The sequence below is a fragment of the Ornithorhynchus anatinus genome, chromosome 7 (assembly GCF_004115215.2).
Source record: "Ornithorhynchus anatinus isolate Pmale09 chromosome 7, mOrnAna1.pri.v4, whole genome shotgun sequence".
Classification (NCBI taxonomy): domain Eukaryota; kingdom Metazoa; phylum Chordata; class Mammalia; order Monotremata; family Ornithorhynchidae; genus Ornithorhynchus; species Ornithorhynchus anatinus.
In genome coordinates, this window is record NC_041734.1 from 65,434,262 (window position 1) to 65,450,695 (window position 16,434).

General features: G+C 49.2%; 2 protein-coding genes across 3 annotated transcripts in view; one reads left to right on the forward strand and one right to left on the reverse strand.

Moving 5' to 3' along the window:
* Nucleotides 1-16,434, reverse strand: part of LAMB3 (laminin subunit beta 3) — a 148,734-nt gene that overhangs the window by 88,347 nt on the left and 43,953 nt on the right. The gene's annotated exons all lie outside the window — the stretch shown is intronic.
* Nucleotides 1,031-3,709, forward strand: G0S2 (G0/G1 switch 2). The gene is made up of 2 exons (XM_029069497.2): nucleotides 1,031-1,137; nucleotides 2,983-3,709. The coding sequence occupies exon 2, from the start codon at nucleotides 3,004-3,006 to the stop codon at nucleotides 3,340-3,342; it is 339 nt and encodes a 112-aa protein (XP_028925330.1). The 5' UTR covers nucleotides 1,031-1,137; nucleotides 2,983-3,003; the 3' UTR covers nucleotides 3,343-3,709.

Genomic DNA, 16,434 nt, shown 5'->3' on the forward strand with positions numbered 1-16,434 from the left:
CTGCTACAGCCCCCTCTCCCAGCCCCCAGCCCAGCTCTTACACCCTCCTCCCCTAGCCCCCGGCCTTACTGCTACAGCCCCCTCCCCCTGCTCTGATGCCCCCTCTTACAGCTCCCAGCCCCCTCCCCACTCCTCCAGTCCCCTGCCCTGCTGCTACAGTGTGGATCGGTGGAAAGAGCCGGGGCTTGGGAGTCAGAGGTCACGGGTTCAAACGCCGGATCTGCCACTTGTCAGCTGTGTGACTGTGGGCAGGTCACCTAACTTCTCTGTGCCTCGGTTACTTCATCTGTAAAATGAGGATTAAGATTGTGAGCCTCAGGTGGGGCAACCTGATTACCCTGTATCTACCCCAGTGCCCAGCATGGCTCAGTGGCAAGAGCACGGGCTTTGGAGTCAGAGGTCATGGGTTCGAATCCCAGCTCGGCCACTTGTCAGCTGTGTGACGGTGGGCAAGTCACTTCACTTCTCTGGGCCTCAGTTCCCTCATCTGTAAAATGGGGATGAAGCCTGTGAGCCCCACGTGGGACAACCTGATTCCCCTGTGTCTACCCCAGCGCTTAGAACAGTGCTCTGCACATAGTAAGCGCTTAACAAATACCAACATTATTATTATTATTATTATTAGAACAGTGCTCTGCACATAGTAAGCGCTTAACAAATACCAACATTATTATTACCGCCCCCTCTTACAGCTCCCAGCCCCCTCCCCCCTCCTCCAGCCCCCTGCCCTGCTGCTACAGCCCCCTCCCCCTGCTCTGATGCCCCCTCTTACAGCTGCCAGCCCCCTCCTCCAGCCCCCTGCCCTGCTGCTACAGCCCCCTCTTACAGCTCCCAGGGGCCTCCCCGGCCTCTTGCCCCGCTCTTACGGCCCCCTCCCCAACTCTTGCAGGTCCCAGCGCTGCTCTGTAAACTGAGCGCAGACGGGGGGCGGAGGGCGGGGGGCGGGGACTGAGCCCGAAGGGGGCTTGGCCTGGCCGGGGAGAGCCTATAAGGGCGGGCCGGGCCGGGGCTCGGCGCTCGCTGCGGCCTCCAGAACATCCCACCATCGCCGCCGCCGCCGCCCGGGGAGGGAGCCGGACGAGCCGCCGGTCCTAGTGGCCCACGGACCGCCCCTTCCTCACCGCCGCCTCCAGCTAGGTAGGGGAGGCCCTGCCTCCATGGGGGACCCCCGACCCCCGGGGCTTGGGAGGAGAAACCCACCCTGGCTCCCTGGCCCTTCTTCCCTCCCCCATAATGATAACAACAATAAGAAGCATCGTGTCTTAGTGGAAAGAGCCCGGGCTTGGGAGTCAGAGGTCGTGGGCTCTAATTCCGCCTCCCCCACCTGTCTGCTGTGTGACCTTGGGCAAGTCACTTAACTTCTCTGGGCCTCAGTGACCTCATCTCTAAAAATGGGGATTAAGAAATGTGAGCCCCACGTGGGGCAATCTGATGACCCTGTATCTACCCCAGCGCTTAGAACAGTGCTCTGCACATAGTAAGCGCTTAACAAATACCATAAGAATCATTATTAGTAGTACCCCTGAAGCACTGACTATGTAGTAAGCGCTGGGCTAGGTTTGTGAGCCCGTTGTGAGCAGGGAATGCCTCTGTTTGCCGTACGGTACTTTCCAAGCGCTTAGTAGAGTGCTCTGCACACAGTAAGCGCTCGATAGATACGATTGAATGAATGACAAGCGTCTAGTACGGTGCTCTGCATACGTTAAGCGCTCAATGAATGCGATTGAATGAATTTAAGCGCTTATTCTGAGCCACGCAATGTACTGAGCGTTGGGATGGATACGAACTAATGAGGTTGGAAACAGTCCCTGTCCCACATGGGACTCGCGGTCTCAATTCCCATTTTACACTTGAGGCCTAGAGAAGTGAAGTGACTTGCCCAAGGTCACGCAGCAGACAAGTGGCGGAGCCGAGATGAATGATAACCAGATCAGGATAGAGCATGGGCCTGGGAGTCTGGGTTCTAGTCCCAGCTCCGCCACTTGTCGGCCGTGTGACCTTGGGTAAGTCACTTCTCTGGGCCTCGGTTACCTTATCTGTAAAATGGGGATTGAGATTGTGAGCCCAATGTGGGACAGGGACCGTGTCCACCCCGATTTGCTTGTAGTAATAATAATAATGATGATGATGGTATTTGTTAAGCACTTTCTATGTGCGAAGCACTGTTCTAAATGCTGGTGGGGACACAAGGTGATCAGGTTGTCCCACATGAGGCTCGTAATCTTAATCCCCATTTTACAGATGAGGGAGCTGAGGCACAGAAATTGTGACTTGCCCAAAGTCACACAGCTGACAAGTGGCAGGGTGGGGATTAGAACCCATGACTTCTGACTGCCAAGCCCATGCTCTTTCCACTGAGCCACGATCCATCCCAGCACTTAGAACATTGCCTGGCACATACTAAGCGCCTAACACATATCATTATTATTATTAGATCAGAAACAGTCCCCAGTCCCGCATGAGCCTCACGGTCTGAGGGAGGACCAGAGAAGCTAAATTCCTTGCCCAAGGTCACACAGCAGGAGAAGTGGCAGAGCTGAGATTAGAGCCCGGGATCTCCTGGCTCCCAGTCCTGTGGCCAGTCCACCGGGCCACACTGTTTCTCCCCGTATGTGCTCAGCAACAGCTGCTGGTGTTCCGAGAGAGCATTTCATTCATTCGTTCAATAGTATTTATTGAGCGCTTACTAGGTGCAGAGCACTGTACTAAGCGCTTGGAATGTACAAATCGGTAACAGATAGAGACGGTTCCTGCCCTCTGACGGGTTTACAGTCTAATCAGCGAGCCGGCTGCCTCCTAGCAGGTTACGGATGGGTGAAGGGCCACCAGGACCTTGAGATTCGAACTGATTAGGGGCTTCCATCACTTGTCCGGGAGAGGTGTCAGCCTAATAAGGACTGGTTTGGAGGACACAACGGGCTGCCCCTGCGAATCTCCCACTCACCTGCCGACCTCTGCTTCTCTCTCCCTATCTGCCCACAGCCACCACTCCTGCTGCCCGAAATGGAAACCATGCAAGAGCTGATCCCCTTCGCTAAGGAGATGATGACCCAGAAGCCCAACGGAAAGCTAGCGAAGCTGTACTTGGTGGGCAGCGTGCTGGCCTTCTTTGGGGTCGTGATCGGCCTGGTGGAGACCGTGTGCAGCCCCTTCACCGCCAGAGTCTGGCCGCGGAAGGAAGAGGAGGAGGAGGAGGAGGCGGCAGCGGCAGCCCCGGCCGTGGCTCAGCGAGCCGCCAAGATCCAAGCACAGAAGCAGAGGGAGCTCATCTGGGAGAAGGCCAAACTGCAGCCGCAGGCTGTGGGGGGCAGGAGCCTGACCAACAGGCTGCATGCGTCCTAGGAGCGAGTGGACAGTCCTGCCAGGGAGAGTGGGTGCGAGAGAGAGAGTGTGAGCAAGAGGAAACGGAGGGAGAGAGTGAGGTCAGATAGAGGCGGGTGGATACCTCTTGGGACGGAGCTGATTTCTGAAGAGGGAAACGAAAGACTGATCGGAGACGTGATTGAAAAGCCGTGGATTCCACCGGAATGAGGTCGGGGTTTGGGATTTGCTGCTATGCAGCAGTAGAAAGGAGATCTGTCCCTCACTATGCTAGGGGCCCTTTGGGATATCCAAGTGCGTGGAACATTTGGCACCAGGGGAATATTTTTTAAAATGCTTTTTTATAACTACCATCATTTTGCATTTTAAATAAATATTTTATAATATACCTGGCGACGTCTGGTTCCTGGGGCTGTGCAAGGAGGGGAGGGTCCAGGTTTGGGGAGAGAGGAGATGTAGCTGTCCTGTCCTGGGAAGACCAGAAAAAGTGTATGGAGTCAATTCAGCCTTAGAATCTACCCAGAGGTGGACTGGGATTATTCCTGACCCCTGTTTATCCCTAATTAGCTTCATCAGCTATCCTAGCAACTAATCCCATATCCTCAGAAGGTCTCTTGGCAAGAGGAGGCTCGACCGTACTTCTCTCTGGAGGTGGGGTCGCTTTCCAGAGAGAAATTTAAGCCGGCTAAAATAAACCCAAATCGTCCAGGCCCTGGTCCTGAAGAAAGGGCCCAATTTCCCCCATGCCTATGCTAGGGTGGCAATCAATTGTATTTATTGAGCATTTACTGTGGGCAGAGTACAACATAACTTTTGGTAGGCATGTTCCCTGTCCACAGTGAGTTTAGCATCTTGAGGAGGATACAGAGAATAATAATAATGTTGATATTTGTTAAGCGCTTACTATGTGCAGAGCACTGTTCTAAGCGCTGGGGTAGATACAGGGTAATCAGGTTGTCCCACATGAGGCTCACAGTTAATCCCCATTTTACAGATGAGGTAACTGAGGCACAGAGAAGTTAAGTGACTTGCCCACCATCACACAGCTGACAAGTGGCAGAGCGGGGAGTCGAACCCATGACCTCTGACTCCGAAGCCCAGGCTCTTTCCATTGAGCCACGCTGCTTCCCCAGCGTAGAATACAAATAAATTATGGATATATACATAAGTGTTGTGGTGCTGAGGGAGGGGGTGAATAAACAGTGTAAAATCATATGCAAGGGCTAAGTGGAAGTAACCAGGGATTAATCTCAAGGTGAGTTGGAGGTTATTTAACCCACTCAGGGCTCTCAACACTTCCATTAAGTAAATGCAGCTTTATGGATGGTAAGCGGTGCTTTTAAACAGGTGAAACACTATCTAAGAAGGTCACCTGAAGGTTGTAGGTTAGGGACCTGGGGACCTGTTGGTACCTGTTTCCAGGGGATTTGCTTCCAGGCAGCCCAAGAGAGAGTTTGCATTTTAAATAAACATTTTATAATATACCTGCCAATGTCTCCCCCTTTTCCCTCTGCTACTCCCGCTCTCCCTTCCCCTCCCCTCAGCAGTGTGCTCATTTGCTCATTTGTATATATCTTTATTACCCTATTTATTTTGTTAATGAGGTGTACATCCCCTTGATTCTATTTATTGCTATTGTTTTTGTCTGTCTGTCTCCCCCGACTAGACTGTAAGCCCGTCAATGGGCAGGGATTGTCTCTGTTGCCGAACTGTACATTCCAAGTGCTTAGTACAGTGCTCTGCACATAGTAAGCGCTCAATAAATACTATTGAATGAATGAGTTTGATGAAAAGGAGTATATTTTCACAGCCATCTCGTGGGGTAGATTTTCTTCAAGCTCCTTTTTAACTTTTTTCAGTGGTATTTAAGAACTTACTATGTGCCAGACACTGTACTAAGCAATGGGGTAGATACAGGATAATTAGGTTAGACAGAGTTCCATGTCCCATGTGAGGCTCACAGTCTTAATCCCCATTTTTTGCATGAGGGAGCTGAGGCATAGAGAAGTTGTGACTTGCACAAGGTCACACAGCAGACAAGTGGTGGAGCCAGGATTAGAATCCAACTCCCTTTGCTTTACCCTCTGACTACAAGTCCAACGTCATTCTCCCTTGGCACATTCTCAAGCAGAATTCAACAGCAAGTTAACTCTAGCTCTTAGACGCTCTTGGCTGATAGGGATAATATTGTGAGAGAAGAAATGCGGGCTTATTTCCGAATAGGGATAATATTGTGAGAGAAGAAATACGGGGTTATTTCCGAATGGGGAAAAAAAATGTTAATTCTCAATCTGGCCTTCCTTCTTGGGCTCTTGCTTCTTTCCCGCCTGGCACTTCAGTCTTTTTCACCAGGTGGTCCCCTCCACTCTACCGAGACTGCTCTCTCTAAGGTCACCCATGACCTCCTTCTTGCCAAATCCAATGGCTCCTACTCCATTCTGATCCTCCTTGACCTCTCTGCTGCCTTTGACACTGTCGACCATCCCCTCCTCCTCCATACCTTATCTCACCTTGGCTTCACGGACTCTGTCCTCTCCTGGTTCTCCTCTTACCTCTCTGGCCGATCATTCTCGGTCTCCTACGCTGGAGCCTCCTCCCCCTCCCATCCTTTAACTGTTGGAGTTCCTCAAGGGTCAGTTCTCGGCCCTCTTCTGTTCTCCATTTACACTCGCTCCCTCGGTGAACTCATCCGCTCTCACGGCTTTGACTACCATCTCTACGCAGATGACACGCAGATCTACATCTCCGCCCCTGTCCTCTCCCCCTCCCTTCAGGCTCGCATCTCCTCCCGCCTCCGGGACGTCTCCACCTGGATGTCGGCCCGCCACCTAAAACTCAACGTGAGCGAGACTGAGCTCCTCATCTTCCCTCCCAAACCCGGTCCGCTCCCAGACTTCTCCGTCACCGTGGATGGCACGACCATCCTTCCCGTCCCGCAGGCCCGCGATCTCGGTGTCATCCTTGACTCGTCCCTCTCGTTCACCCCACACATCCTATCCGTTACCGAGACCTGCCGGTTTCACCTCTACAATATCGCCAAGATCCGCCCTTTCCTCTCCACCCAAACGGCTACCTTACTATTACGGGCTCTCGTTATATCCCGGCTAGATTACTGTGTCAGCCTTCTCTCTGACCTCCCTTCCTCCTCTCTCGCCCTGCTCCGGTCTATTCTTCACTCCGCTGCCCGGCTCATCTTCCCGCAGAAATGATCTGGGCATGTCACTCCCCTTCTTAAACAACTCCAGCGGTTGCCTATCGACCTCCGCTCCAAACAAAAACTCCTCACTCTAGGCTTCGAGGCTCTCCATCACCTTGCCCCTTCCTACCTCTCCTCCCTTCTCTCTTTCTACCGCCCACCCCGCACGCTCCGCTCCTCCGCCGCCCACCTCCTCGCCGTCCCTCGGTCTCGCCTATCCCGCCGTCGACCCCCGGGTCACGTCCTCCCGCGGTCCCGGAACGCCCTCCCTCCTCACCTCCGCCAAACTGATTCTCTTTCCCTCTTCAAAACCTTACTTAAAAATCACCTCCTCCAAGAGGCCTTCCCAGACTGAGCTCCTCTTCCCCCTCTACTCCCTCTGCCATCCCCCCTTTACCTCTCCGCAGCTAAAGCCTCATTTTCCCCTTTTCCCTCTGCTCCTCCACCTCTCCCTTCCCATCCCCACAGCACTGTACTCGTCCGCTCAACTGTATATATTTTCGTTACCCTATTTATTTTGTTAATGAATTGTACATCGCCTCGATTCTATTTAGTTGCCATTGTTTTTACGAGATGTTCTTCCCCTTGACGCTGTTTAGTGTCATTGTTCTCGTCTGTCCGTCTCCCCCGATTAGACTGTAAGCCCGTCAAACGGCAGAGACTGTCTCTATCTGTTGCCGACTTGTTCATCCCAAGCGCTTAGTACAGTGCTCTGCACATAGTAAGCGCTCAATAAATACTAATGAATGAATGAATGAATGAACTGCTCTGTGCCTCAGTTACCTCATCTGTAAAATGGGGATTAAGACTGTGAGCCCCATGTGGGACGGGGATTGGGTCAAAACTGATTAGCTTGTAACTACCCCAGTGCTTAGAACAGTGATTGGCACATAGTAAGTACTTAAATACCACAATTATTATTACTGCACCCCTTAAGCACTTTGATGCTCACCCCCACCCCCGCTATACAGATGTATTATATTCTACCATTTCCCCTATCTCTATTCTATTTTACTGTCTGTCTCCTCTTCCAGACTCCAAGTTCCTTGTGGGTAGGGATCATGTCAACCAACTCAGTCACAAGGTACTTTCCCAAACGTTTAGTACAGTGGTCTGCACACAATAAATGCTCAACAGATACCATCAGTTGACTGATTAGACTGCAGTGGAAAGAGCACAGGCCTGGGAGTCAGGAGAACTGGGTTCCAAACCTGACTTAGCTTCTTCCCTGCTGTGTGACCCAGGGCAAGTCACTTAACTTCTCTTTGTTTCATTTCCTCATCTGTAAAATGGGGATGAAATACCCGTTCACCTTCACTTCGTGGACGGTGGGCACCATGTGGGACAGAGACTTGATGATCTGGTATCTACCCCAGAATTTGGCGCAGTGCTTGGCACCAAGTAAGTGCTAAATGAATGCCACAATTATCATTATTACTTCCTCAAGCACAGGGACTGTGTCATCTCCTTCCTCGCTCCACCTGCGCCTGCCATACAGGATTCTGCACTCAATGCAGATGCTTAATCCAGACCAATTAAATTTGGCTTCGCAGTATTTGCAGGAGAGCCAGGGCAAGACACTGATGAGAGTTTCCCAGGAAGCTGTGAGAAGCAGAGTGACCCAATGGATAGAGCACAAGCCTAGGAGTCCGAGAACCTGGGTACTAATCCCAGCTCTGCCACTTGTCTGCTGTGTGACCTTGGGCAAGTCACTTAACATCTCTCTGACTCAATTACCTCATCTGTAAAATGGGGATTAAGACTGTGAGCCCTATGTGGGACAGAGACTGTGTCCAACCCTATTATCTTGTATTTTCCCCAGAGCTTAGTACAGTGCCTGGCACAGAGTAAGCATTTAACAAAAAAGTTCTGGGTAAGATTCAATCCTGAGAAGTGCAGCAGAAGCCACAGTAGAGATTGCTAGGGAGGAAGACTTCACTCTAGGCTTCAAGGCTCTCCATCACCTTGCCCCTTCCTACCTCTCCTCCCTTCTCCCTTTCTACCGCCCACCCCGCACGCTCCGCTCCTCTGCCGCCCACCTCCTCGCCGTCCCTCGGTCTCGCCTATCCCGCCGTCGACCCCTGGGTCACGTCCTCCCGCGGTCCTGGAACGCCCTCCCTCCTCACCTCCGCCAAACCGATTCTCTTTCCCTCTTCAAAACCCTACTTAAAAATCACCTCCTCCAAGAGGCGTTCCCAGACTGAGCTCCTCGTCCCCCTCTACTCCCTCTGCCATCCCCCCTTTACCTCTCCGCAGCTAAAGCCTCATTTTCCCCTTTTCCCTCTGCTCCTCCACCTCTCCCTTCCCATCCCCACAGCACTGTACTCGTCCGCTCAACTGTATATATTTTCGTTACCCTATTTATTTTGTTAATGAATTGTACATCGCCTTGATTCTATTTAGTTGCCATTGTTTTTACGAGATGTTCTTCCCCTTGACGCTGTTTAGTGCCATCGTTCTCGTCTGTCCGTCTCCCCCGATTAGACTGTAAGCCCGTCAAACGGCAGGGACCGTCTCTAACTGTTGCCGACTTGTTCATCCCAAGCGCTTAGTACAGTGCTCTGCACATAGTAAGCGCTCAATAAATACTATTGAATAAATACTATTGAATAATTGGCTGTCATCTCCGCAGCTTGGGGTCAACCCACATGCCAGCTGGGCAAATTGGGAAGGTTAAGACCAGAGTAGCTATCTTAATTCCACAACGCTTCTCCATGACGCTTCTGTTAAGCAGCCTGAACCTAATCAGAGCTGATGACTATTAGCCTCCCTGAGACTGTGCTTTGCTGCACCCTAGACTGGGGTAGTCTGTTAAGGAAGCAGCATGGCCTATGGAGGGTGAGGTCTAGCTGAAAGACCACGGGCCTGGGGGTCAGAGAATCTGAGTTCTAATCCTGGTTCCACTAGCTGTTTGCTGCGTGACCTTGGGCAAGTCACTTATCTTCTCTGGGCCTCAGCTTCCTCTTCTGTAAAATGAGGATTAAGTTCTACTCTCCCTACTTAGATTGTGAGCCCTATGTGGGACAGGAACTATGTCCAACTTGAATATCTTGGGATTCAATACCTGTTCTTCCACTTACTTAGACCATGAGCCTGTTTGTGACTTGATATTCTTGTATCTACCATAGTACTTGGCACATAGAACAAAATACCATCATCATTATTATTATTGTTATTATCATTATGATTATTATCTATCCCAGTGCTTAGTACAGTGCCTGTCACATAATAAGCCCTTAACAAATACCACAATCATTATTACTCTTCTCAAGGTGGAAGACAGCAGGACCATTCTTTTCCTCTAGACTGAAAGCTCGTTGTGGGCAGGGAATGTGTCTGTTATATTGCTATATTTTATTCGCCCAAAAGCTTAGTACAGTGCTCTGCACTTAGCACTCAATAAATACGATTGACTGACTGAATGATTTACAGTGAGGGGGACAAGCGAACTGGGAGGAGAAGATGCAAATACCCGATGTTTCGTTCAGCTCAGCAAGGTTAAGTAATGGGGGGGGAATTAATTGAGTGCCTTGAATCTGATGTTAAGGAATTGCTACTTGATGCAGAGATGGAGAGAGTTAGTGAGAAGCAACTATTGGAAAGAGGCAGGAAGAAAGGTCTGTGCCAGGGGAATGAGATGAACAACTTGGCCTAGTGGAAATGGCACGGGCCTGGGAGTCACAGGACCTGGGTTCTAATCCCAGATCTGCCACTAGTCTGCTGTGTGAGTTTGGGCCTCAGTTGCCCCGTCTGTTAAATAGGGATTAAGACTGTGAGCCCTAGGTGGGAGATGGACTGTGTCCAACCTGATTAGCTGTATCTACCCCAGGGCTTAGTACAGTTCCTGGCATATAGTCAGCGGCTTAATAGATACCATTAAAAAAATAACAGAGAATGAGGTACGGTGAGAAGAGGACTTGGGGAGACATGGAGAGTGTAAGATGGGGGAAGTTATGAATTTAGATCTGTTCCAGAACCTGTGGGATAGTATGAAATTCCTTTATATGTTACATATCTTAAGGATAAGTGTCACCAACTACTGTGCAAAAGGTGTTGAATAAATTCAGAGCATAACACCCCAGTTCAGTTTTAAGTAAACTACAAGGCTGTAAAAGTAAGGGCTGGTTCTGCTGACGGGGATTGAGATTTTTCAACTGAAGTGAAGAATTTATCCAGTGTAGATAGAACAGCAGCTTCTTCTTGAAGCACCTTGTAGTAGACTAACTCCTTCAGAAGCACCAGGACATCTTTGAACTCTCTTCCTTATTGTTCCCTTTCAATCCTATTTATGTTAGCCTGCTGCATAACCTTGGGCAAATCACTTAACTTCTCTATGTCTCAGTGTCCTCATCTGTAAAGTGGGGATGAAATACCTATCCCTCCCTCTTAGACTGTGAGCTCCATGTGGGACGGGGACTGTGTCTGACCTGATTATCTTGAATCTACCCCATTGCTCAGTACGGTGTAGTATAGAACATGAGCCTGCGACTCAGATGGTCATGGGTTCTAATCCCTACTCCGCCACTTGTCTGCTATGTGACCTTGGACATGTAACTTTGCTTCTCTGTACCTCAGTTCCCTCATCTGTAAAATGGGGATTAAGAAAATGATCCCCAAGTGGGACAGGGACTGTGTCCAACCCAATTATCTTGTATCTAAACCAGCGCTTAGAACAGTGCCTGGCACATAATAAGCGCTTAACAAATACTGTAATTATTATTACAGTGCTGGGCACATAATAAGTGCTTAACAAATGACAAAGAGATTATCATCTCTTCCATGCCTCCTTAATACGCCAGTTCCCACAGTCCCTATAGCATTTATGTACATATCTTTTACACTCTTTCATTCCCCCATCTGTAATTTACCAAAGGGACCGTTTCCCCTGGCTAGACTGTAAAGTGGGGTTTTTTTGATGTTTTTAAATGGTATTGGTTAAGCACTTATCATGTGCTAGGCACTCTACTAAACCCTGTGGAAGAAACAAGCTAATCAGATTGGACACAGTCCAGGTCCCATATGGGGCTCACAGTCTTAATCCCCATTTTATAGATGAGTTCCTTGAGGGCAGGGATATTGACTTTTCACAGTTTTGTTTTCTCCCAAGTGGTTAACACAGAGCTCTGCACATCTTAGGTGTTCAGTAAATATGCCTGATTGATTGGGGAGGGCTGGGAAGGATTTAATTACCCCTAGTTTTTGACTATAATGTAGGTTGGGATAGTGTGTATGTGTGTGTGTATGAGGTAGAGTAATAATAATGATGGTATTTGTTAAGCGCTTTACTATGTGCCAAACACTAGGATAGAAACAAGGTTAACAGGTTGTCCCACTTGGGGCTCACAGTCATTTTACAGATGAGGTAACTGAGGCACAGAGAAGTTAAGTGACTTGCCCAAAGCCACACAGCTGACAAGTGGCAAAGCCAGAATTAGAACTCATGACCTCTGACTCCCAAGCCTGTGCTCTTTCCACTAGGCCACATTGCTTCTTGGAACAATACAGACTGTATTCACTGGATTGGCTGCAACCTGGAGTGGTCTGCACTCTTATTTTCAAAAATAAAGTTGAGTTCATTCAAGGCAGTAATCCATCCCCCTCCACACACACACACCCAACAGGGTCCCGACAGCACACTGTGTTGGCTGCTCTGTTGAATAAAATGGCAACAAACAACCTGGCTGCAAGCAGGTCTCCATTGGCCAGGAACTCCAGAAACGAGAAATAGGGGAGGGGGGAATTATAAGAAGGACAATGTGGTCAGACACCCAGGCTCAAGGTTTTAGACCGATTTTCTCTGGGTACGGGAACCTAGACAACAAAATTAAAATGTATTCTGCAAGCAGTTTATTACTGGCCGGTTGGTACCAGTCTAGTCCTCCCTAGGCTACTCTGGGTCACTCTGGCTCTAAGTGGTTTCTTGCTTGCTCTTTTTTATGGGATTAATTCTAATTAAGGCACTTATTAAGAACAAGCTGAATGCCAAGCACTGGGTAGATAGAAGCTAATCAGTCCCTGCCTCACATGGGGTTCACAATCTAAGAGGGAGGGAGGACAGGACCCTTATCCCCATTTTGCAAAGTAGGGAACTGAGGCCCAGGGTGTGACTAAAATCACACAGCAGGCCAGTAGCAGAGGTAGGATTAAAACCTGGTTCTCCTGACTCCTACGCTCTTTCCACTAGGCCACCCTACTTCCACTTGTTCTAACCAAACGGCTTTCTTACTGGTACAAGCTCTCATAATATCCCGACTGGATTATTGTGTCAGCCTTCTCTCTGATCTCCCTTCTTCCTGTCTCTCCCCGCTCCAGTCTATTCTTCATTCTGCGGCCCGGATCATCTTCCTGCAGAAACGCTCTGGGCATGTCACTCCCCTCCTTAAAATCCTCCAGTGGTTGCCTATCGACCTCCTCGCGAAACAAAAACTTCTCACTCTGGGCTTCAAGGCTCTCCATCCCCTTGCCCCCTCCTACCTCTCCTCCCTTCTCTCTTTCTACTGCCCACCCCGCACGCTCTGCTCCTCTGCCGCTCACCTCCTCACCGTCCCCCGTTCATGCCCATCCGGCCGTCGACCCCTGGCCCACGTCCTCCCGCCGTCCCGGAACGCCCTCCCTCCTCACCTCCGCCAAACTCACTCTCTTCCCCTCTTCAAAGCCCTACTGAGAGCTCACCTCCTCCAAGAGGCCTTCCCAGACTGAGCTTCCCCTTTTCCCTCTGCTCACTCTGCTCCCTCTCTGCTCCCCCTTCCCCTCCCCTAAGCCCCTTTTCCCCTTTTCCCTCTGCTCCTCCCCCTCTCCCTTCCCTTCCCCTCAGCACTGTGCTCATTTGTATATATATCACCCTATTTGTTTTGTTAATGAGGTATACATCCCCTTGAATCTATTTATCGTGATTAAGTTGTCTTGTTTTTGTCCATCCGTCTCCCCCGATTAAGACTGTGAGCCCGTCAGTGGGCAGGGATTGTCTCTATCTGTTGCCGAATTTTACATTCCAAGCACTTAGTACAGTGCTCTGCACATAGTAAGCGCTCAATAAATACTATTGAATGAATGAATAATCCTAGCTCTGCTATGTATCTGCTATGCATCGCTATGAAAGTCACTTAATTTTTCTGGGCCTCAGTTTCTTCACTTGTAAAATGGAGATTAAATACCTGTTCTCCCACCCTCTTAGACTGTGAATCCCTTGGGACTGGATCTGGTGAATAATCTTGTATCCACCCCAGTGCTTGGCCTGTGGTAAATGCTTAAAATAGACTATTATTATTCACTGTTATCATTTGTGACTCCTAGACTTTTCTCTCCTTTCATATGTAGCTCAAGATCTCCTTCGGGAAGCTGAATAACCACATCCAATCTCCAAAACAATTGATCAGTTACTGATTCACCTCTTTCCCCTTCTGTAGCTCTTGTTTCATATCTGAAAACATATATGATCATTGTGTCATTGTGTCTCCTCTGTGAACCTGTGCCCTCTGACCCCAATACTGAGCTAAGTAGATACTCTAGGCCAACTGACCAATTGATTTGGGCTTTAGGCTGCCATCTAGCCGGCACTTCTTATTCCAATTACAGCTTATTATGTGCACTCCGGATACTTGCCAAATCTTCTACTTTTTTTTCAACTTGAGTATTAAAAATACTTATCATCTAAAAGATGATGGACCGCTTTCTGTCATTTCTACACTAAGTCCAGGTTTTCTTAGAGGTAGGGGAATGGATGAAGCCTGTCTCTCCGCCTCTAGACTGTGAGCTCGCTGCGGGCAGAGAATGTCACTGTTTATTGTTGTGCTGTACTTTCTCGAGCGCTTAATAAAGTTCTCTGCACACAGTAAGTGCTTAAAAAATACAATTGAATGGATGAATGAGATGACCTCCAGAAGCCCTGTCATTCCATGGAGTTTGTTAGCACCCTTCATCCATTCAATCATATTTATTGAGCGCTAACTGTGCGCAGAACACTACTAAGTGCTTGGAAAGTACAATTCGGCAACAGATAGAGACAATCCCTACCCACAGCGGGCTCACAGTCTAGAAGGGGGAGACAGACAACAAACCAAAACAAGTAGACAGGTGTCACTAGTATCAAAACAGATAAATTGAATTATAGATATATACATATCATTAATAAAATAAATAGAATAATAACTATGTACAAATATGCACAAGTGCTGTGGGGTGGGGAAAGGGGTAAAGCAGAGAGAGGGAGTAGGGGCGAGGGGGAGGGGAGGAGGAGCAGGGGAAAAGGGGGCTCAGTCTCACGAGTGGCACCAGGGACATAAAATTCACACTTTGCTCTTAAATCAGCATTATCTCTGCTCCTCCTGGACTTTGAGGTTCAATCAGGATCTCTGTACCCCAACTGCTCTCAGGCCTAAAACTCATTCCCCCTTTATATTTGACAGGCCACCACTCTCCCCACTTTTAAAGCCCTCATAAAATCACATCTCCTCCAAGAGGTCTTCCCCAACTAAAGCTTCATTTCCCCTATTCCTTCTCCCTTCCGCATCGCCTAGGCACTTGAATGTGTACCCTCTAAGCACTTGGCAGTCACCCCCCTCCCAGCCCCACAGCCCTTATATACAAAAGTATGTATGTACAGAGAAGCAGCATAGTCTAGTGGAAAGAGCACAGGCCTGAAAGTCAGGGGATCTGGGTTCTAATCCCGGCTCTGCCATTTGCCTGCTGTGTGACCTTTAAGCAAATCGCTTCACTTCTCCATACTTCAGCTACCTCCTCTGTAAACTGGGGTTAAGACTGTGAACCCCATGTGGGTCAGAGACTGTGTCCGACCCGACAATCTTGTATCTACCCTACTGCTTAGTACAGTGTCTGGCATATAGTGCGTGCTTAACAAATAGCATTTAAAAAAGCACTGGGGTACGTACAGGTTAATCAGGTCAGACCCAATCCCTGTCCCACATGGAACTCACAGTTAAATTCCCAGTTTATAGATGAGGAAACTAAGGCAAAGAAAAGTGAAGTGACTTGGCCAAAGGCACACAGCAGGCAATTGGCAGTGCTGGGATTAGAATCCTGGTCTTCTGACTCTCAGTCCAGGGCTCTTTCCAGAGATGGAAATCAACTGGGCAGGCTTCTCCCCAAGGTAGCCCTCGCACACTTAAAATGGTTGGAGGTCCCTCTTAGTCTTCTCTTCTCTAGGTTCACCCACCTCAATTCCTTCAACCTTTACTTGCAGGGCTTACTGTTCTATTCTGTAATAATTTTTGTTGCTCTTCTCCAGATCCAGTCTAGCTTCTCCTTAACAAGGTAACCAGACTTGGGGAGTGATCTCTAATAAGATCTGTCTGACCATCAAACAACCAATGGTATTTAATGAGTGCTTAATGTGTGCAGAGCATTGTACTAAGCACTTGGGAGCTCGTTGTGGGCAGGTAACTTTTTTTATGGTATTTGTTAAGTGTTTACTATATGCCAGGCACTGTACCATGGGGTGGTCCAACCCCTGGCTCCCTCAGTTATCACCCATCTTCGTCCTTCCACTCCTCTCCAAACTCCTCGAGGGAGTTGTCTACCTGTTGCCTCCACTTCTTCTCCTCCATTTCTCTCCTTTCATCCTGACTTCCTTCCTTCCACTGAAACTGTCCTCTCAGAGGTTACAAATGATCTCCTCCTCACCAAATCCAACGGCCTCTACTCCATTCGAATCCTCCTCAACTTCTCAGCTGCCTTGGTCACTGTCAACCACCCCCTTCTCCTGGAAATGTGATCCAACATTGCCTTCACCGAAACTGTCCTCTCCTGGTCCTCTTTCTATCTCTCGGGCCACTCCTTCTCTTTCTCGGGCTCCTCTTCCGCCTCCCACCTCCTAACTGTGGAAGTTCCTCGAGGTTCAGTTCTGGGTCCCCTTCTCTTCTCCATCTCCATCATCCCTTGGAGAACTCATTCACTCCCAT